Here is a 24508-nt window from a genome sequence, read left to right on the forward strand (position 1 = left end):
TCCACATTCTCTGGAGTTTTCGCAGTGGGAGGACGGCCCGATTTTGGATCGTTCCCGACGTTTTTCCTACCCTCCATAAACTTCTTAAACCACTCGAAAACTTGCGTGCGAGATAGACACTGATCACCATATACTTCTGTCAACAAATTGTAAGTTTCAGTGGCAGATTTTCCAAGTTTTGTGAGGAATTTGATGTTAGCACGTTGTTCTGCATTAGCACTCAGCATTATTCCGACGGAGCTCAGAAACACGATCCGCTTCTAACAATGGTCGCGGCCAGACTAACCGATGCACGTGAATGAAACTTTGTGTGACGGTAGAGGGAAGTCCAAGGGTCAATGCCCTACCCTCCTCTTCGTCAATGACGTGGCCGGAAATGAGTCATAAAAGTAATCCGGTTTCTTTATTGCCACACCTTGTATATGACAGTCTTGACACTAACTTAAGAAATATTACACAATCCAACACTGACATCCTAACTGATAATTCGCCATTGAAAAACAATCCTTGAATATGTCACACTAACTTGAAAGCTCTGGAAGCGCTGATCTGCAAGCACTGATGAATATTTCCTCTTTCAGTTCTCAGAACAAAGCTGGGCTATATTTGGCTGACCAGGTCATAAACAGTCATATATAAGCATAAATAGTTTCGATACCAGGACCGAGATAAACGATTTCTTTGTTCAGAGCTAAGGAATGAACCAATGACATGACCTCACGTAGGTTTGTTTTGGTTTCAAACCCAAGGTCAAACTGTCAGCACTCCTAAAGAGTGCACGTGTCCTGCGTCACATATATGTGCCATTCAGCCAATTCAGGTTGCTGCTTGCGTCATATATATGTGTCATTTGGATGTTAAAGGTTAACCAGGGCACAAGATGGAGGTGAGTGGTAAGGAAAATGCTCCAGCTGGTTTACCTCCAGGGAAATAACCCTATGAACAACTGAATAAGAGACATCTAAGCCCCAGAGGCAGTTTGGGCATGAAAGTGGAGATAAAATTTTCATTGTATGGAGAAGTGGAGGTATAGCACCATCATGCTGAACCTCGGCCCTAGTTGGAGGTGAGTCAGCTTCCCACTATTGCCGCATTATCACCACCCCCACCACCCGGGGAAAAAGTCCCCAGTATCCTTTGGACAGGAGGATGTATGGGCCCCACGGTCATTTTGGATGCTGTACTCTTGCTGGGAATCAAACCCCCATATGTTATACTGGGAAATTCATTCATTTGATGATCTCACCCATATCAGACCAGAATCTGTTGTGTCATACATATTATTCCAACACAAATTTATTTTGGAAAAATTCTGTTTGTAAAAAATTCTGATCCACGGCTGCTTTCTTTCATAATTAATGTGACAAGAGTATGAAGATTTTTCTTGATGAACATAAATTATTCATGTTCAAGCTATCTTCTATTTTTAACCCAGCAGAATGTAATCCAATGCTGAGTTCACCTCAACAAAGGAATGGAAACAGAAGTATTTTGCTGGAATTTCTTACCTCCTTAAAGTCAGTTCGTTCAATATACAGTTCTTCACTAAATGGCACGAAGTGAAATCCTTGCTGTGGATCACTGGGGAAATTTGGGACTTGTATGTCTGTTGTTTTAGGTAGAGGAAAATTTACTATTTTCACTTTCAGTGGTTCCAGAACAACCATAGCCCTGAAAAGCAAAATCATTGATCATCAGAAGTCACAACTCACATATAACAAACTTAACAGACCCTAATTTTTGGATCTCATTTTATACAGCATATAAAAAACTACTTTTCTGAGTACATTTCATACAACACATTTAATCCTGTATTTATGATTTCATTGTATTCATACATTTACAAATCTCTTCTGTTTCTCCTTTTGAAAATCCTGATTGTCTAAATACAAAATTATATGGCCTACTATTTCCAAATCTCAGCTGCATTTATGGAATCAACACTAAGTGACTGTTCAAACAGTGACTACCAATGGATCAGAGTTATTTACTTCCGCATTCTTTTCTACTTGCCATTCATACAATCTTCTCACCTGATTTCTTGCTAACTTCTGCAGTTGGAAAAGTATTGTGAAACAACCTAAGAACAGATAAGTCAATAATGCTGGTACCTTTGGGCAGTGGTATTAAGGATGTCACGAACAAATGCTTCCAGCATCTGAGGATCCACAACAGCTTGAGCTCCTGTCACACCCATATGGGCACAGAAGTTGTTGATAGCCTCAGGTGGAAATCCGCGCCTCCGAAGTGCACTTAGTGTAAATAAACGAGGATCATCCCAATCTGAAACGAAAGTACCAATTATACTTTCTGCTAATGTCAAGAGTAGAACTGGCAATGCAAAGACAAATTAATAAAAATAATCACAGAACAAACATTCTTCTTGGGCAAGCATCATGTAACAGTTTTCATACTTGTATATGCTCTAGTAGTTTCAAGTATATCATTTCTGTCACTGACTTCTCTCTCTCTCACTTGGCTCATCTACCATATTGTCCGGCTTCCCAGGTCTTACCCCCTATGTTTCTAATTTTAAACCACTATACACAAATTGCCTTAATTTTCTTCAAACAACCAGAACATGTAAGTCTAAATCCTTCTTAATTTATCAATTTTTATTCTATTCATCACTTACATACACATATTCCTGAGTCCGCATTCTTAGGCTTTCTCATTACATATTTCTAAGAACTTCATTTTAGCAGTTGGATTCAACTTTCTTTCTTTTTTGTATGCATCCATATGCATGTGCGTGTCAGTATTTATTCCAAATATACATTGTATACTGTCGTTTTACATTCTAATAGTACTTATTTGTTTCACATTGAACTTTTAAACATTTAAATTTACTTTCAATCCTTTTAGTAATTTGTGGTTTATGTTTTCATTTCACTTCCTACGGAAACAATTTTATTTACATTCCTTTACTCTCTCCACCAATCAGAACCTCACAGGCATGCCTACTAATAATATACAACTGTTAGAAAGTTATCTAATGATTATTTAAGGCAAACAGACATTAAAGTATCAGCATTTTATGATTACACACATACAAAATTTGAAAGAAATTCTACATTATTTCACTTCATCTATAATGCACAGAGGGACTCAAAAAATGTATACACACTTCAATATATAAAATATCTACTTAAATGGTTTATTGGTATATCTTTGGTTCAACTTTGAAAATGTCCAGAGCTAACCTCTATAACAACCTTCAACTGAGCTCATCTACAGACATTTGCAATGTTGAACCAAAGGTATACCAATAAATTGTTTAAGCAGACATTTTGTATATTGAAGTATGTATACTCTTTCTTTATCACTCTGTATGTACTTTCATGTTCACTTTGTTTATAATATTAATCACTGCTGCTATCTTTCATTATATACTGAAACTAATTTCACGCTGTGCACTCTATATGCAGTCTCTGGCTGTGAGAAGCATACTTATTATATCATTGTGGAACAAATGAAATGCATATTCTTAGAAATGAAAATTTCAATCATCCAATGATTAGAAACACAAGACGTTTAAATGCAATGTGGATATGAAGAGCTTACAAGAGTGAAATGAAGAAGAAACATGCAGAAACAATAAACACCGTTTATTCTGAGGGAAAAAAAGAAAAAAGATTTACCTTTCACTGTGCCTTCTGATATCAACTTGGCAATTTTCCTCTTAGAAACAACGGTGTAGTTCATATTTAAACGCCCATATTCCCACTGTACAGGGCAATAAATATCCAAGGCATTACAAAGCCAGTAATATGAGGAGCGTCTGAAAGAATCATTCAGGTACATGAAAAGACAACACAAAACTGTACAAACACTTCTATACACAGTTACACAGTACTGTAGCCAACTGATCTAGATCTAACCTTTATCAACCTACTGTGATGGCATACATGAGGTCCAGCAGGATGTTTCTTGCAATTTCATGATGCTAAAATGCCCCTCTACTTTAAGCCAGTCTATATTAATTTTCTCACTGCTCTATACAAACTTCTGTTATGTTCCCTGCTATGAGTTACTTGTATACAGGGACCCTAGAGGGATCATTCTTAGCTTGCAGGATCTGGTTCTAGTCCTGCCTTATTCATTAGATCTAAGCTTGAATATGTGTCCATAGTCTGGAATTCGACTACGTCAACTGATGCCAACAAGCTGGAACGCATCCAGCAGAGGTTTGCGGCCCTTTGTTTTAATCGTTTCTTTCCTTAAGTTCATTACAATTATTCTCTTGCTCTTGGGGAGTTAAAATTGCATACTTTACATACTAGGAGACATCGCCTTGATGCTCTCTTTCTTATTCAAGTTCATTTTGGCTCGAAATTCTGCCCTTCTNATGTCAAGAGTAGAACTGGCAATGCAAAGACAAATTAATAAAAATAATTACAGAACAAACATTCTTCTTGGGCAAGCATCATGTAACAGTTTTCATACTTGTATATGCTCTAGTAGTTTCAAGTATATCATTTCTGTCACTGACTTCTCTCTCTCTCACTTGGCTCATCTACCATATTGTCCGGCTTCCCAGGTCTTACCCCCTATGTTTCTAATTTTAAACCACTATACACAAATTGCCTTAATTTTCTTCAAACAACCAGAACATGTAAGTCTAAATCCTTCTTAATTTATCAATTTTTATTCTATTCATCACTTACATACACATATTCCTGAGTCCGCATTCTTAGGCTTTCTCATTACATATTTCTAAGAACTTCATTTTAGCAGTTGGATTCAACTTTCTTTCTTTTTTGTATGCATCCATATGCATGTGCGTGTCAGTATTTATTCCAAATATACATTGTATACTGTCGTTTTACATTCTAATAGTACTTATTTGTTTCACATTGAACTTTTAAACATTTAAATTTACTTTCAATCCTTTTAGTAATTTGTGGTTTATGTTTTCATTTCACTTCCTACGGAAACAATTTTATTTACATTCCTTTACTCTCTCCACCAATCAGAACCTCACAGGCATGCCTACTAATAATATACAACTGTTAGAAAGTTATCTAATGATTATTTAAGGCAAACAGGCATTAAAGTATCAGCATTTTATGATTACACAAACACAAAATTTGAAAGAAATTCTACATTATTTCACTTCATCTATAATGCACAGAGGGACTCAAAAAATGTATACACACTTCAATATATAAAATATCTACTTAAATGGTTTATTGGTATATCTTTGGTTCAACTTTGAAAATGTCCAGAGCTAACCTCTATAACAACCTTCAACTGAGCTCATCTACAGACATTTGCAATGTTGAACCAAAGGTATACCAATAAATTGTTTAAGCAGACATTTTGTATATTGAAGTATGTATACTCTTTCTTTATCACTCTGTATGTACTTTCATGTTCACTTTGTTTATAATATTAATCACTGCTGCTATCTTTCATTATATACTGAAACTAATTTCACGCTGTGCACTCTATATGCAGTCTCTGGCTGTGAGAAGCATACTTATTATATCATTGTGGAACAAATGAAATGCATATTCTTAGAAATGAAAATTTCAATCATCCAATGATTAGAAACACAAGACGTTTAAATGCAATGTGGATATGAAGAGCTTACAAGAGTGAAATGAAGAAGAAACATGCAGAAACAATAAACACCGTTTATTCTGAGGGAAAAAAAGAAAAAAGATTTACCTTTCACTGTGCCTTCTGATATCAACTTGGCAATTTTCCTCTTAGAAACAACGGTGTAGTTCATATTTAAACGCCCATATTCCCACTGTACAGGGCAATAAATATCCAAGGCATTACAAAGCCAGTAATATGAGGAGCGTCTGAAAGAATCATTCAGGTACATGAAAAGACAACACAAAACTGTACAAACACTTCTATACACAGTTACACAGTACTGTAGCCAACTGATCTAGATCTAACCTTTATCAACCTACTGTGATGGCATACATGAGGTCCAGCAGGATGTTTGTTGCAGTTTCATGATGCTAAAATGCCCCTCTACTTTAAGCCAGTCTATATTAATTTTCTCACTGCTCTATACAAACTTCTGTTATGTTCCCTGCTATGAGTTACTTGTATACAGGGACCCTAGAGGGATCATTCTTAGCTTGCAGGATCTGGTTCTAGTCCTGCCTTATTCATTAGATCTAAGCTTGAATATGTGTCCATAGTCTGGAATTCGACTACGTCAACTGATGCCAACAAGCTGGAACGCATCCAGCAGAGGTTTGCGGCCCTTTGTTTTAATCGTTTCTTTCCTTAAGTTCATTACAATTATTCTCTTGCTCTTGAGGAGTTAAAACTGCATACTTTACATACTAGGAGACATCGCCTTGATGCTCTCTTTCTTATTCAAGTTCATTTTGGCTTGAAATTCTGCCCTTCTGTTCTGGAAATCGTTGGTCACCGAGTTCCTGCTCGGTATATCAGAGATTTTGCATTGTTCAATGTTTGCTCAACTAAAAATTGTCCCTCTGCTAGATGTGCAGCAGCTGCTAATGTTGTTTGCAGGGAAGTTGACGTATTCAGAGCCAGGAATGTTCTCCCCAAACAATTTTTAAATATAGTATAATTGTTAGTATTATTATTATTTGCATGTACATTAAACAACAATAAACTGAATTATTATTAATATCCTCTCTGAAAATCTATACTTTTCGTTCCTTAATTAAATATTTATATGTTTCATTTCTCAGTTCTTAATAACACTTAGATTTATGTTAATGAAATTATTATTATTACTATTATTATCACTTGTTTGTTTGTTTACTTTTCTGCATTATTGTGTTTGTCCATAATGTAATTACTTGTATCTACACTGTGCTCTGTCTGTAATTGGCCTTGCGACTGTTGACTCAGCACATAAATAATAAAGAATTGAATTTTAATACAATATTCACCCTGATTCAAGATCGTGTATGTTCTGAAACCACAGTGTCTGAATGAAACAAAATGAAGATGAAAACACAAGTTTTCTCATGTGTCCATGGTTTTGGAGGAGTTATTTGTATGTGAGACTATATGTGCCTGTCTAAGACACAAAATTCATAACTCAGTACAAATAAAAATGATATACCAATACAAATGTCAGACTGCATACAGAAATTTTTTACATTGACGGTGACCTGGTAGTCTTACTGCACTAGTAGAAATGTAACCCAAAGAAACAATAAGATTCAAGGTTCTCATAGCAGTAACTACACAAAGTATTATCTTCTGAGACATTACACTGTATAGTCTGGTTAGACTTTACTGACATTCTGAAGCAATGCAATATAGCCATCTTCAGGGTCAAACAGTAACCCTAGAGTGGCTCTGCTTAATTACACTATATGATATAACATCCCAGAAGATGGTGTTCTTCGACAGAAAGAAAGGAGTGAGGATGGAAGGAACCAGACCACCCAGAGAAACAATGAACTGCCTACTAGGCAATAGCAGTATATCAGTATTACTGTCACAATGGCACAAATTCTGAGAACTACGTAAGATAATGAACAGAGTTTCATTAGAAAGAGTGACTTTGATGAAGCAATCTCATCTGACAGTAAAAAGGAACTTGATGAAGAAACAGTACCAGCAGGTAAGGTAAAAAGTAAAGCTGTCCCTGTACCTAACTAATCAAGCACTAAGCCATGAAGACATGTGTGTGTGTGTGTGTGTGTGTGGGGGGGGTGTTTCTGTCCACATTTTCCTGACCATGGCACTAGATTGAGGTGAGTCGTCAGCTTCATACCCCAGCTGTTTTACCCCAAAGGAAAAAGTCCCCGGTACACACTGGGTAGCATGGCGGAGTGGAGAAGAGATAATTCTTGACCCTACCAGGATTCAAACTTCAACCCCTCAGTCATCCAGCCTGTAGCCAGTTGCTATACCGAATACACTATCCTGGCTCCCAGTACCAGCAGGTAATTAAAGTAATGTTCATAAGCCAAAATAATTTTGGTAAAACTACAGCACCCTTGGAACTCCTTCACTCAGTCTCTGAGGCCTGAGCATAGAAGAGATACCTCATGTAGACTATGGTTCTATACTAATCACCTGGCATGGCAGGGTGGCTGTGTCTTTGGTGGGGACGTATCATAGACCAGGGTGGCGTTGAGACACACCTTTGGAACACCTCCTCGTGATCCTGCTGGGCAATGACAGTCTTGGGGGTCTGCATTAGCATGAGCTTCTGGGGCTGGCGGCCGAGTTTCCATAAAGGGTGATGGCTATTTGACCAGAGCCTCCCTCGCGGCAGCATAATGACTCTTGGGTTTCATTATGATGTACCCGGCACGAATGCAGGAGAGCACTCCTATGGGGGTAGCTACAGCTATTTGAGTTGTCTCCCTAGAGTACCGATAAGGTGCCGCAAGCCTTAGGGCTCAACACTCTAAAATGGTTTTGACAAACCCATGTGGAGGGCTGGGAATGGGGGAGCTCTGAAGCAACCTCCAGGGGTGATAATTTCGTGTAAGATACCCTGGTTGCAACCTCATAACAACTAGTACCGCACTCCCATTTATCATCTGGGATACCCCTCTCCCCCTGAACATGCACTCTTGGTCCTGGAGGCTTGTGAGGGTTNCTCTGATGAACCATTAATGGGCCCAGTTGCAACTGGCGAACCTGCTGTTGAAATTTCAGCCAAAGGCAAGGATGAATCAAAACTTGCCAGAGGCAAAATTAAAAACTACTCTCCTGGGGGTCGGTAGTACTGACACACCACTGCAGGGAGCCAGTGCTTCTAACATACCTGCAGCAGAGGAAAGACTGGGACACCTAGGCTCTGGAGTAGGTGGACCCCATCTGGTGAAGAAAGCTTAGTCTGGATGCGCTAGACGGAAGTTGAAAAAGGTAAAAGATGAGACAAGCAAAGCAGGAACTGGGAGCAGTCAGCAACCAGGAAATGCAAGCTCATCCAAGCAGGGAAAAACCCCCACCAGCACCTTTAAGGGGCCAAGGTTAGAGGGCAGTACCCCTACAGAAATGGCCAGAACTCTGAAAAAGCCCAGGGACTTACAAGGAGGCTCTGACCAATATAAAGGTAGCTATCTTCAAGGACACTTACCCTGAGGATAAGCTTACCGAAAACGACCAAAATTCCATTCTGGAAGCATTGGGCGAGGTGTTACGTAGGACTCCAAAGGAAGAACTACCACACCTGAAATCCTACAGACTGTTGGGAGGCGCACTTATCTATATATGTGTGTCGATCAACAGTCTGCTCAATGGCTCATCAAAGCCATTGACAACCGCAGGCTCAAATCAGGGACCAGGCTGAAGGCTATTGATGCCAGGAACCTGCCTAAGCCTGTTAAAGTAGCTCTCCGGGCTAGGGACAAAATTGCACATAACCAGGAAGAGCTGCTGAAATGGGTTGCAGACCTTAATCCAGGACTTCATACAGAGAACTGGAGGGTACTAGACAAGCAATCTGAATCAAAAGGCCAAAGGCTTATCTTATTCATAGACCAGTACTACTATACTATTATACAGAGGACCAGTTACAAAATATTTACAGGACTCTCACAGGGGACTGTTAAGGTGCTGGATGATCCTGAAGTTCAGTGCTGGGTAGAACCTGTGACAGACACTGCATCTTCTAACTCGGTCTCTGAAGAGGAAGAGGATGAAGTACCCAGCCCCCCGGATGACTAAAGCAAAACGGATCAGGGGACCCTTCACACGGAACCCAGTCCGAGAACGGAGAGGGACATAAGATAGAAATTGACCCCTCCTCAGTTGGAAGAGATCATGAATTTTCTTCAGATTAACCTACACCACAGCAAAGCTGCCACGGCAGCTCTGTGCCAACAGCTAGCTGAGGGTAAGGCAGATATAGCACTTATTCAGGAACCTTGGTTATACAATGGTCAAATAAGGGGCTTAACTAACACAGGGGGAACAGTTTACTCTGCTGTACCCAGTAATGATGCAAGATCCTGTGTTTATATCAGGATTCATGTTAATGCCTTGCCTTTGCTGGAGCTCTGTTCTAGGGATACAGCAGCAGTAAGGATAACATACCCGTATCAAGAAGGCAGCAAGGGGCTGATTGTTGCTTCAGTCTACCTTCCATATGACTCGGATGAACCACCGCCAACTAAGGAAATGAGGGACATCATAGACTACTGCTCTAGCAGGAAGAAGCAACTCATCAACGGGTGTGATGCCAACATGCACCACATCTTGTGGGGGAGCACTGGCACCAACCCAAGGGGGAGAGAGCCTTATGGAATTTCTGGTGAGTTCGAACCTGAATATTCTAAACTATGGTAATGAACCTACCTTTGTGGTTTGCAATAGGAAGGGGGTTATTTATTTGACACTAGGGACAAACAACATACGGAACCTGATAAGTAACTGGCATGTATCTGATGAGCCGTCCCTATTGGATCACAGATATATATGCTTTCAAATAAGTAACATTACAGTAGATCAAGCTACTTATAGGAATCCTAAGAGAACCAATTGGGAGTCTTACAAGGACGACCTAAAGGTAAATCTTGAGACCATCTCACATAATATATGCACAATAAAGGATGTTGATCGGTCTGTTGACCAGTTGCAACAGGCTATTATCTCATCCTTTAATCAGAATTGCCCGGCTAAGACCACTCGCGGACCAAGGAGAACACCTTGGTGGAATAAACAGCTGAGTGGGCTTAGGATCAAAACAAGAAGGCTGTTTAATTCAGCTAAAAGAACATGGCAGTGGGACACCTACAAGGAAGCCCTTACCTGTTACAATAAAGAAATAAGGAAAGCCAAGCGATCCTCATGGAGGAGACACTGCCAGGAGATCAATGATGTACCAGGCTGTGCCAGACTCATGAGAATCATGGCAAAACAGGCGACCAACAAGGTCAGCACAATTAAGCTGCCTAACGGACCGTATACTCAAACAGGAAGGGAAACACTGAATGAATTATTCAGGGTTCACTTTCCTGATTCAAAATTGATTGACAATTTGGGCGATGGACAGGGTCAGCAAAACCTGGACACTTGCCAAAGCAAGACGAACAGGGTAGACTGGAACCTGGCCAAAGTCATAATTAGTCAATCAAAAATCAGATGGGCACTGAACACTTTTAGTCCATTTAAATCAGTGGGAACAGACGGAATTGTACTGGCACTTTTGCAGCATGGGGCGGAACTTTTAGTTCCACATCTATGCCACATATAGAGCCTGCACGGCATATGGTTTCATCCCCACAGCCTGGAGACAAGTTAAGGTGACGTTTATTCCAAAGCCTGGGAAACCTGATTATACCGAGGCTAAGGTTTATTGTCCTATCAGCCTGTCATCTTTCTTGTTGAAAACAATGGAGAAACTAATGGATAGGCATATCACGGACGGGTTATTGAGGACATATTCTCTACACCGAAACCAACATGCCTAGCAAACAGGTAAATCTACCGAAAGTGCACTACACAATGTGGTAACACGCATAGAAAGTGCGACTGAACACAAGGATATTGCCTTAGGAGCATTCCTTGACATAGAGGAAGCTTTCGATAGAACCTCATTTGATATAATCAAACAGGCTGCTGCTTGAAGGCATGGCATAGAGCCTTCAATATGCAGGTGGATCAATGCTATGCTGGAAAGCAGAACCATAGCTGCTACATTATCAGGAGAAACCCTGGGGGCATCCGCATCTATGGGATGTCTGCAGGGAGGCATAATTTCGCCTGCTGTGGAGTCTGGTCATCAACGATCTCCTGTGGGGACTTAATGATGATGGGTATTATACAGTAGGATATGCTGATGACATAGCAATCCTCATAAATGGAAAATTCCTTTCGACTGTATCAGAGCGTCTTCAAACAGCTCTGTACATGGTCCAACGATGGTGTGAAAGAACAGGTCTCTCCACCAATCCCAATAAGACGGTAATTATACCGTTTACTAGGAAGAGAAATATAAAGGGTCTTAAGGAACTGACTCTCTTCAATAAGACAATCCAGCTCTCCAGCGATGTCAAGTACCTTTTTCTAGTATTAGACAAGGGACTGACATGGAAAAAGCAGCTGGACAAAGTCATTAATAAATCCTATAAGGCTTTTTGGACATGGAGAAGCATGTTTGGTAAAACTTGGGGACTGCAGCCACATGTTATACATTGGATATATACTGCGGTTGTGAGACCCATAATTACTTATGGTGCCACAGTATGGTGGCCCAGAGTTAAACTCAAGACAAGCAAGACAGAACTTAGCAAATTGGAAAGGTTGGCTTGCTTAGGTATCACAGGAGCATTTCGAACATCTCCAACAGCTGCACTGGAGATACTCCTTGGACTCCCCCCACTGCATCTACAGTTGGAGGCAGAGGCCAGGGCAGGAATCTACAGTCTCCAGTGCAGTGATCAATGGAAACCTAGATCCGATAGTTCCGGACATGCAAAAAGAACCCATATTACAAATGGGGTCTGACAAAATGATACTGAGACATGTATATGAAAAACCTTTTATGGTCAGATTTCCTGACAGGAGTGAATGGGAAGACGGGTTTTGGCCCGATAGAAAAGGGGGACTGATCCGGTATACAGATGGTTCCAAGACAAATTAGGGCACTGGAGCTGGTGTGTACTGCCATGGCACGAGGCGGACACTTAGTTTCAGCCTTGGGCAGTACACGACAGTATTCCAGGCAGAAGTAAGTATATGCCATTAAAGCATGTATTATGGAGGATTTAGTTAGGAACTATAGAAATAGGAATATCTACATTCTATCTGACAGCCAAGCTGCACTTAAAGCGCTTGACAAACACCAGATCAATTCAAAATTGGTCTGGGATTGCCACCAAACCCTCATGGAACTGGCCAAACGTAACAGGGTACAACTGATATGGGTGCCGGGGCATGAGGGTATTGCTGGATATGAAGCAGCAGAACAATTAGCTAAAATTGGAGCTGAACATCCATTCATAGGACCTGAACCAGCCTGTGGCATCTCTGTAGGAGTTGCCAAACAGACAATCAGGGACTGGACTAACATAAAACATAAGAAATACTGGGGATCCTTAACTGGGCTCAGGCAAGCAAAGGGATGCATATGAGGACCTTCCACTAAAAGAGCGAAGGAACTGTTGAAGCTAAACAGGAACCAGCTATGATGGGTGGTAGGGCTACTTACAGGACACTTTCACCTCAAAGGACATCTGTTCAAACTGGGACTAAGTGATAGTCCCACTTGTGAGAGGCGTCAGACAGAAAACGAAACAGCCACACACATCCTGTATGAATGTGAGGCTTTAGCTTATTTAAGACTACGTCAGTTGGGTCAATACTTTATGGAACCTAGTGACTATTTTGATGCCCCCATGTCCAAAATCCTGTGCTTCATTCGAAGCGCAGGGTTACTGAGGGAATAATTAAAAAGGGGGAAGCACAATAGACCATTGAGGTCGCGGTGCAAGGGCCGAGAAGGCCTACCCCTCATACATTCATTCATTCCATCACCTGGGATGCAGTAGCATAGTTGGTTGAGGCACTATTCTATAAGCCGGAAGGTCGTGGGTTCAAGTCCCGATGAGGTCATTGGATTTTTTTTCAATTGACCTAATCCCTCTCGCAGCACTATCGCCCTGGGGTCGACTCAGCCTCTAACAGAAATGAGTACCAGGAATTAATTAAATAATGTTCCTTGGGAGTAAAGCGCGGCTGACGAGTAAGGCTGACAACCTTACCGCCTTCTTTGAGCAGACTGTCTAGAAAATGTGGGACCCTCAAAGTCTCATAACCCTATGGGCCTTCACAGCCTGTTAAGAGGATAGCTCTACTTTTTTTACTTTTACCAATCACCTTCTTAAATCACATACAGCCAGTCAATAAAGGTTAGTAGGAGGGTCGTACTGAAAGTCATGAGCAACAATTTTTTGTAAAGTAACATGCTTTATTATTGACAAACCAAATACACCATCTCAATCTACAGACCTTTCTTTATTTTTCCACATAATCACCACTTCTTTGTACACATTTCTCCCAGCGTTCAGCGAGTTTGAAAATTCCGTTCCAGCCATCCAAAGACACTGACACACTGCTTTCTGAATTGCCTCCCTTGTCTCAAAACGTTGTCCACGCAGCTGATCCTTCACAAATCCAAAAAGATGGTAGTCGGAGGGTGCCATACCAGGGCTATAGGAGGGGTGTCGAAGAACTTCCCACCCCATCTTTTCAATTGCTTCCAATGTGAGGTGAGTGGCATGGGGGCGAGGGTTGTCATGCAGGATGACAATGTTTCGTCCCGGACGTTTTTCGCGCAATACACGACGGAGCTTGTGCAGCGTCTGGACATAACAAGCAGCATTGATGGTTTGTCCAGGTTCCAGAAATTTGGCCAGAATAAACCCCTCTGCATCCCAGAAGACTGTGTCCATCACCTTCACAGCTGATGGCACTGTCTTTGCCTTCTTTTTTGATGGAGAATGCAAATGGTGGCATTCCATACTCTGCTGTTTCGTTTCAGGCTCGAAATGGTGAAACCAGCTTTCTTCACCGGTCACAATACAGAGCAAAAATCGCCTTCATGTCGATATCTCTGCAGCAGTTCTGAGGTGATGGCTTTTCGCTGACCTTTGTGGTCTTCGGTCAATAACTGCGGGACCCAACGAGCACAAACTTTCCTATGGCCCAAGCTTTCAATCATCTCTTGTACTGCACTGTGCCCTATTCCAAGTTTTCAGGTTATTGTGTCCACAGTCACGCGCCTGTCATCTTGAATGATCTCATCCACTCTTTCCTTGTTTCGTTCAGTTGAGGCTGTTTGAGGACGACCGCTCCGAGGCTCCTCTTCGATGCTTGTGTTCCCATCTTTAAAATGTTTCACACATCTTCGAACACTGCTCGCACCCATGCACACACTTCCATAAGCACGCTGATGTCTCTGCTGAATTTCTGCAACAGGGATTTCCTCTTTCACAAGAAATTCAACAACAACACGCTGATGAAACGACATATCGTTGCCGGCCATTTTGTTAGGAGTGATACTGGTCACGTGATGCAAGCTATTGACATCATAAGACACTCAAGGTTAACACAACAGCTGGTTCCACCTACCACCGTACTCTTTCGTCTGCTGTTCCCAGGTTGCATGCAAAAAAAAAAGTTGCTCATGACTTTCGGTACAACCTGCATAGTATACAGTGTTCCCATGTTAGGCAGGTCCCTTGTCACCATGGTATGGTGCGTCTTCAAGTTGCGGATGGAGAAGAAGGCCTCCAGATATGCAAGGTGGCTATGAATATATTGAATAAGTCACAGACAGCCGATAAGGGGTGGTCCTCCAGCTTGGGGGTTGGGTGTGGGGTTAACGACTCCTTACCATAAAAAATAAGCTTGTCATGAAAGATAACAAGAAGCCTCGGACCTGGATGGATTTTTTGGATAAACTGACCACTATCTGGTGGTAGCAAAAGTTAGGGAGAGATTGGCAGTCAGTAAACATATAATGCACATAGGTCATATGTCGAGGTTCAATCTCAAGAACTCAAACAAGGCAGAGGGTAAAGAGCAGTATCATGTTAAAATTTCACATAGATTCTCAACTTTGGAAAACTCAGACAATGACATGGATATTAATAAAACTTGGGAAACTATTAGAGAGAATATAAGAGTTTCAGCCAAAGAGAGGCTAGGTTATTATGAACTGAAGAAGCATAAGCCATGGTTCAATGAAGGGTGCTCAAAATTATTAGATCAAAGGAAACAAGCCAAACTGCAGTGGTTGCAGGATTCAAGCAAAATAAACTGGGATAATCTGAACAATGTAAACGTGAAACCAGCAGGCATTTCAGGAATAAAAAGGGGATATACGAAGGGGGACCCAAAAATAACTGGAACCGACCTGTTGCGCACGCATGCTTTGTAGTTACAAGTTGTGCTGCTAGGTGGTGTTAGCTGGAGGTCTCCTGCGACTGTTAGTGAGCTGGCGTCAGTCTGAGTCAAGTTGTTTGTCTGTGGTGCTCTGTTGTGTGCGTTCCTGTTTCAACCCTTTGGCGAATAGTGAGATGGCCGACCAGAAGGAACAAAGAGTGTGTGTGAAATTTTGCTTGATGAAGATCGTCAAAAGACCATTGACAAACTTTCTGAGGAAACGAACATCTCATGGGGCACGGTCCAGCGAATTTTAACCGAAGGTTTGCACATGAGACGGGTGTCTGCAAAATTTGTTCCTCGCTTGCTCGGAGATGACCAAAGGGAAAAGCGCGTGAATGTTTGCCACGACTTGAAGAGTGAAGTGCAGAACGATGCAAAATTTCACGCACACTCTTTGTTCCTTCTGGTCGGCCATCTCACTAATCGCCAAAGGGTTGAAACAGGAACGCACACAACAGAGCACCACAGACAAACCACTTAACTCAGACTGACGCCAGCTCACTAACAGACGTGGGAGACCCCAGCTAACACCACCTAGCAGCACAACTCGTAACTACAAAGCATGCGCGCGCAACAGGTCGGTTCCGGTTATTTTTGAGTCCCCCCTCGTATGTGAAGGACAAATCTGAGGAGACTGCAACAGACAGCTGTGTTCGTACACCTGAGGATGACCTCTTGAGGTCGAAACAGGTAGTGTAATAATAATAAAAATATGTTGTGTGGTCAGTAAAATTGACTCTAATATTAAGAACAAGAACATTAGAGACCTGTATATAGGAATAAAAGAAGGGTTATCAACTTAGACATAACTTGGTGAAGGATGAGAATGATGATCTGCTTGCAGATTCCCACAACATTTTGAATTGGGGGAAGAACTACTTCTCTGTTATTGAATGTAAACAGGGTCAGTGATGTTAGGCGGATAGAAATACATACAGCTAAGCCTTTTGTACCTGATCATAGCCCATTTTAGGTTGAAACTGCTACTACAAAGTTGAAAAGGTATAAATTGTCAGGTAGTGATCAAATTCCAGCAGAACTGATTCAAACACGAGGTGAAATATTACATTCTAAGATCCACAAGCTAATTAATTCTATTTGGAATCAGGAAAAATTGCCTGATAAGTGGAATGAGTCTATTATTGCAACAGTTCACAAGAAGGGTGATAAAATCGAATGTAATAATTATTGTGGGATATCACTGCTATCAAATTCATACAAAATTTCATCCTATATTCTACTCTCAAGGTTAAGTCCACATATAGATGAAATCATTGGGGATCATCAGTGTGGGTTTAGACAGAACAGATCAACTACAGATCAGATCTTTTGCATTCATCAGATACTGAAGAAAAATTGGAGTACAATGAGACAGTACATCAGCTATTCGTACGCATCAAGAAAGCCTATGATTCAGTTAGGAGGGAAGTATTGTACAATATTCTCATAGAATTTGGGGTACCCATGAAACTAGTTAGGGTGATTAAAATGTGTTTAAACAAAAAGCATAGTAGTAAAGTCCACATAGGTAAATTTTCATATCCAGAACAGTCTAAAACAAGGAGATGCTTTATCACCACTGATTTTCAACTTGTAACTTGTAACTGAAATTAAATGAGACACATCAGCTGCTGGTCTATGCTGATGATGTGAATCTACTGGATGATAATATAATGGATCTTAGAGCAATGGGATTGGGTGGTATGGACTGGACTGATCTGGCTCAGGACAGGGACCAGTAAAGGGCTCTTGTGAACACAGTAATGAAACTTCAGGTTCCATAAAATCCTGGGAAGTTCTTGAGTAGCTGTGCAATCGGTGGTACTCAGAAGGGCTCTGCTACATGAGTGAGTTCATGTGTTACATTTGGATAAATATAAAATTCTGCTGAGAGCATAAAAAATTAATGTGGTGAGCAAGCAGTCATCAGAAGACCACAGACATGACTGAGAAACCAAGCAAGCAAAGACATACATGAGAGAAGAGGAAAACAGTGAGCAAAGATATAGGAGTAATTAACCCTTTAAAGACTGAATTTCTTGTAAATGATATATAAGAATTCAGGTCATGCGTCACAGGAAACACATTACGTCTGCTACAAAGCCCAACTGGTTAATGCTGTTTAGGGAAACAGTCACTTTTTATTGTGAGAACCATACGGAACACATAGATACACTCTGTTGGCAGAATGCAGGATTTCAGTATGTTAACCGTTCAGCGTGGTTTGACGTGTATGTTTCGTCCAGCTGCACACCTATGTTATAACGCCCATAATAATTGATGGATTTGCTGTAGATTGTTAGATTTTTCACTGGCCTGTTGTCAGGAGTACCGTATTGAATGACACACAAGTTTAGCTGCGCTAATTCATCGTTATATATGCCTGTCTTGCAGCAAAGTTCCTGTTGCTCTTGGGAGAGGTTTAGTCGGTCCAACTGTTATGGATGGCGTGTTTTCTTTCCTATGAAGTTATAAACAGCAGAGACGTGATATGTGCTGTGTTTATAATATCATATTGCCCTGAGCTGGCCACACTAACACACTCAATTGGAATTCTTAGAAGAGGGATGTCCAAAAATTTATTCTTGCATGATCGATTGATTTCGCACAGTATATAGCACCCAGTTCTTAGAAAAACGTCACGAATTAAGGCAGAACACTGTGGTCACCCCCTGAGACGATACGGATGTGTGTGGGGGAGGGAAAAGAACTCATTCCTTCATGTATTATCGCTCCAGTTGACGCCATTTTATCGTACTGACCTTGGTGGTCGTTTCGAGGGATGACCATAAATATTTTTTTTGAGCCAGCTAAGCTCTGCTTTCGTGCACTACATACCAGCCAGTTCTTAGAATAACTTCATGAATTCTGTGGTCACCCCTACGACATCTACTGCCGCCAAAATGGATGGAATATCAAAGGCATAGCAACAACCCCTTGTTATGATAACTCGTAACGTTGAATTTACTACAGCTGACCTGGCAACTAAACAGCTCACGGAAAGACATTTCCTTGAACGTATACCCCTAACGGGGAAGAAGGCAAAGCCGCACAGAAGATGTGTGGTTAAAAAAAGCGCCAAAGAAAAGATACACAATATTGGAGCAGTGAATGTGGGGCAGCATTGTGTTAGAAGAATGCTTCAAGGCCTACCTTACAGTGCTCAAATTCTAAACACCTGCTTCCATTGCCAAGATACAGGGTGCTCATATTATAAGGTAAGGTTATAAAAACCATCTTTTAAGATCATTTTAGTGAAAGTTTCATGCTTCAAGGCGTACCATTCACTGCTCAAATACGAAACAACCTGCTTCCATTGCCGAGATACAGGGCGCTCATATTATAAGGTAAGGTTATAAAACCACCTTTTAAGATCATTTTAGTGAAAGTTTCATGTTCCTATCTCATATAATTTAAGAACAATGATGAATAAATCATTTTCGAGCAAAATTTAAATGGACGGCTGAATATATTACCGCCGGAGAGACGGCCGCGGAATTTAAATGACCGCGCAGAAGGGTTAATGCAGGTGGTATATACAGTAACCACTGGGCTTTTAAAGGTTAAGGAAGGGCAGAAAACAGTTCAGAAGGGATTACCATGAGAAAATTCACCATGGTGGAAACGTCAATGGATGACATACACCAGAAAAACAAACATGGTGGTTATCCCTCCGACAAACTGTGAGTAAAGGTATGGAATGGCAATAGCTTCACTGATCACCTGATTAATTAATGATATACAGTAAAACCTGCCTTAAACAGACCCTCTATTAAACGGAAATCTGTCCTAAACGGAAATATTTTCAGGTCCCTTGACATTGGGGCTGAAAAAGATGTTAAATAACCTGGATTAAACAGAAACTGACTAACGTGGACAAAGGAAATCAAAATAAGCTTTTACACGGAAAATTTCCAGTCTTCCAGAATGCATCGTTTAGAATTATGTTAGGCATCCTATACATTCTACAGAATTTTGTTTTCCCTAACTCTTTAAAATAAGCTTCTAATGGTACTGCACTACCTGCACTGAGATTCAGCAGAATTGTTTTCCCCTTCTGGAAATTGTATTCAGTAAGGGCTCTGGGCCTACAGTTTTACTTTAGTCTAGCAGTTGTCATCATGGCTACAAAGACAAGAGTTGTGCTTGATCTTAACACAAGATTAAAAGTGATTCATGCGAGTGGGCGAGATAAATTGTCTGTTAAGCAGATCATGGAGATGTTTAACGTCGGTAAAACTCAAGTGTATTAGATTCTAAAGAAGAAAGCGGAAATTTTGAAGCGGTGGGAAACTTGTGCTAATGGAAAAATAAAAAGTGAACTTAAGAAAACTGCAAACGAAGACATTAATGAAATAGTGTGGGAGTGGTTTGTCAGTGTGAGGGCGAAAAATCACCGGTTGTCAGGTCCTATGGTACCGGAATATGCTAAAAAAGTTGCTGAAAAACTGGGGAAGACTGAATTCAAAGCATCTAATGGATGGTTGGAGAGTTTTCACAAAAGACATCGGATAGTTTTAATGAACTTTGTGGTGAATTAAGTGATGTAAATAGTGAGACCATTGAGAAATGGGAAGCTAAACTGCCATCCATAATCGAGGGATATGAACCTGAAAACATAGCGAACAGTGATGAGACTGGACTGTTCTTCTACGTGCTTCCGAATAAATCGCTATGTCTGAAAGGTGAAAAATGTTTGGGAGGAAAACTGTGCAAAGAAAGATTGACTGTTTTTCTATGTGGTTTTATGTCAGGTGAAATGGAGAAAACCTTAGTGATTGGCAAGGCAGCAAAGCCACGATGCTTCTGAAACATGGACATACAGAAACTTCCCTTGAGTGGAGATCCAACAAAAAGGCATGGATGACGTCACAGATCATGGAGGAATGGTTAACGGCCTTCAATGGTAGAATGAAAATGCAAAACTGGCATGTTTTGTTGTTCTTGGATAACGCAACATGCCACCCCCATATGGAACTTTCCAACATGCGACTTGCTTGGTTCCCTCCGAACACCACTAGTGTTTCTCAACCAATGCATCAGGGCATCATTCGGAATGTTAAGGTCCACTATCGTAAATTATTAATGCAATCTTTGCTCGTCAATATAGATTCTACATCATCCGCCTCTGAACTTGCAAGAACGGAATGATTCAGACATGCTTACTCTAATTACTCAAGCTAAAGTGTTTGTGGAAAATCAGGCAGCCAACAGAGTAAAGTGTGTGCAAAAACTCTGCCGGAGTTCTGGTAAAATTATAAAAAGTGAGTACTGCAATTTTTTTCTGTTCAGTGTAATGTTTGCATGTGTTCAATGATTATAGTGTGAATAAATTAATGCGCATGTTGTTTTGTTTTGTCTCAAATACGTTTATGTCCTGGTTTAGTTATTATAGTATACCTTGATTAAACAGAAACCTGGCTTCCGCGGAAATTTTTTCTGGTTCCCTGAGATTCCGTTTAAGACAGGTTTTACTGTAATTATTAATGTATGATGTGCTACATTGCATCATATCAGATCAGATCTGAGTATGAAAAGTTAAAAGTTTATGGCCTAGTTAACAGTACCGTCAATAGCTCAGACTATATAGTGTTGAATAATAGGGTTAATAAACAACGAATTGGAAAAGAAGTAGAAGGAAATAGATGTAACCTAATTTGAGGTGAAACCATGAAAACCTCCGACAGGATACCTTGGACAGGCCAGGATTTGCACATGGGATCTCCAGGACATTAAGTGGGAATGCTACCCTCAACTACAGTGTCTGGTTGGAAGTGAAAAGCACATTCTGTAACGACGTGTACTATGGAGATGACATGATTTGTACTTTAGTTAACTAAATTATGCTCCCTCAACTGCACAGATTACGTAGCATCAAATGGAAGGATGATTATGAATGATGTGAAAGGAAAGAGTTATGATCTCTTTTAAGGAACTAACCCAGCATTTGCTTGGAGGAACTAAGAAAAACAATGAAAAAACCCTCTGGAGAGACAGCTTTGAACTCAGAAACAAACTGAGATCTCTCACATATAAAAAAGTGATGGGCTGGAAATTAAGCATGATGCAACATATCATACACAAACTCCATCACTTTCTTTCGTTCTCTGATACAATCTTCAGTAAATGGTTTTCAATAATTGAGCAGTACCTGCTTTGAAATTCTTTGGTGCACAGAGAATGGGTAATATGTTCAATGGAATCACAAAGGCAGTGTGTGTAGTCATAGGTAGGATAAATGCACCATTTGTCTCCTGTACGGTGATGTGGGAGGAATTTTATCCTATAAGCTACAGGGTCCTGTTTGCCCTCCTTTAATGTGATCTTCATCCTCAGTGTTGCTTCTCCTTCTTCTATTTTACCGTTCTTCATGTCCTGCAGGAAAAGAAATTAACAGTAATAATCTGTCATTTGTGGATACAGGCAAAGATGAGCCCTTAAAGCAACTCCTCAGCATAGTCTTCCTTAAGAGGTCATGGTTAGGCAAATGATCAAGGAATTCCCTGCTACTGTAGAACCTGAATGTCCAGTACCATGCTCACAAAAACCCCCCATTAGACCGTACATCAAAGTAGGTGAATTCAGTCCACGTGTTCATGCATTCACTCTCCTGAGGATCCATTTTATGATGACTGCTCACAAAGTAATAAGAAATGTGAATATAGAGCAATGAAGTATATTTATTTATGAAGGGCTGGAATGTGTGGTCCAAACCATTCCTTGTCCACATCTTACTTAATCCCATAATTCTTGGACTGTTTCTTCCTGGAACACTTAATAAAAATGTGAGTTCAAGGTGTTTTTCCCATTATGGATATTTCTGTTTTTACTGTGCATACCTGATCTAAAAAGTTTATGGTAGAAGATGAGGGAGGGGAGGGGAAGAAGGAAGGAGGATGATGAAGAAGACGATTTTGCAAATGAGAGCAATATCCCCCCAAAAAGTGAAGAGACAATTCTATATGATAAAACTTAATTTACTTCCACCTTAATATTAAAGAATGGAAATTCTCCTGCAACAGGAAGCAGATGATTAACAATTTAAACCATATGATAAGTAATCCTTGGGTGAAGTTCCATGATAATGTATTTCATGCATTCTTCCAACAGATGCATAAAATGAACATGGTACAACCGCTACAACATAGCAACAGCACCAACGCAGGGAGCAGCCTGTACATATACCTTTCATAAGAACTTAATATACGTAAGTATATATATAAAATAACCTAACGAGTTTAATAACGTTGTATTTTAGTGTCCTGTTGCACTGATTTTCATCCATGATCTGTATACAGTGGCCATCTTGTAGTGCACTCAATTTCACCTGTTACTTCACGACATGTTTCAGCAACATAGTGTCATCATCAGGTGCCTTAATTACGTTAATCTATTGCATTGCTTGCCCTCATGTCTTCACAACACCATTTAAAAAGTATTTAAAAAGTGCGTATTTGTCAACTACAACAAATTTACACTCACTAAAACTTGTTAAGATTATTCATCTTATGTGCCTTAATTAAAACTTGCGTGTGGTTCATTCACTATGGGGTCGTTTTTCTTATTTTCTGTGTAAACCGTGTCTTGTGATGTGTGTTCCCTTCTTAGCTGCAAGATTACACTCACAGGCTTCACCTTATAATAATAATAATAATTAAACTGTTACAGATCACGTACTGAATGAGCATATACTCCATAAGACATTACTAAGGTCATGACTACATGACCTATCCCATGTGAGAGTATTCCGTTATGTGGGTGCCCCACGCTATAGTCGCTTCTACCGGCATAAAACCAGGTCAACACATAGCGGCTGCAGAGTTCTATTACAAAAACACAATTTTAACTTTCATGTCTTAATCTTTAGTTTCTAATTTTAAAATTCTGACCAAGACTTAACATATGAATTTATGCAGTTAAATAATTTCAAGACACAATAAGGATCCTTATTTGAAGAATTAGATAATTAATTGCAATTCAACAGCGCAAACTGGAGCACTGTACCCCTGATGATGACCTGGTGTAAGGGCCGAAACATACTGCATCTGTAAAAACGTAATAAAAGCAAAAGTTGATACAGTAGTGCCTTCTTTGTTTTTAAATACAGAATACTGCTGTGTAGACTGCATACCTTATATACTTTTGTATATCTTATTTATGCTATGGGAAAATTATGTCCATGTCTCACCTCCACATCTACTGAATGAATTTAATTTCAGTTGATAATGATCCAACACCTATTTAAAATTAAACTCAACATTAATTTTCTTAAAAATAGCTCTTTATATAAAGGATTGGTACATGGCACAAAATATAGTGCTCATTAACATCTAAAACTTTCATTTTAAATGTTTTTGATATGATGGGTGTTTAATGCTCTACAAGGAAAAATAATTTATGACTTTGCGGAGATATATTTGCAACACAATTAACCTCACAACAGATTTATACCTGCAGTAAATAAAGTAGGCAAAAGCGGTATGCAAATCCTGTTGGCCTCCCATTACCCATGCCACATTGCCTGTGTATATGTGTCAGAATAAAAAGAGAGGAAGGGAGAAGATGGGGGGGGGGGCAATGGTGGAAACGGAGGAGGGGGAGGAGGGCTAGGGTATTCTTAAAAAATTTGTCATTTAATCACAGA

The 24508-nt window shown here is 40.2% G+C and overlaps 1 protein-coding gene across 1 annotated transcript in view; it reads right to left on the reverse strand.

Annotated features, from left to right (window-relative positions):
- Nucleotides 1-24508, reverse strand: part of LOC111863115 (probable glutamine--tRNA ligase) — a gene marked incomplete in the record, with an annotated part of 59579 nt that overhangs the window by 12041 nt on the left and 23030 nt on the right. The window contains 4 exon segments of the mRNA XM_033750927.1: nucleotides 1509-1671; nucleotides 2112-2283; nucleotides 5674-5813; nucleotides 22016-22239. Coding sequence (XP_033606818.1) covers nucleotides 1509-1671; nucleotides 2112-2283; nucleotides 5674-5813; nucleotides 22016-22239 — 699 coding nt within the window.

Source organism: Cryptotermes secundus, unplaced genomic scaffold (genome assembly GCF_002891405.2).
Source record: "Cryptotermes secundus unplaced genomic scaffold, Csec_1.0 scaffold3219, whole genome shotgun sequence".
NCBI classification, from domain to species: Eukaryota; Metazoa; Arthropoda; class Insecta; order Blattodea; family Kalotermitidae; genus Cryptotermes; species Cryptotermes secundus.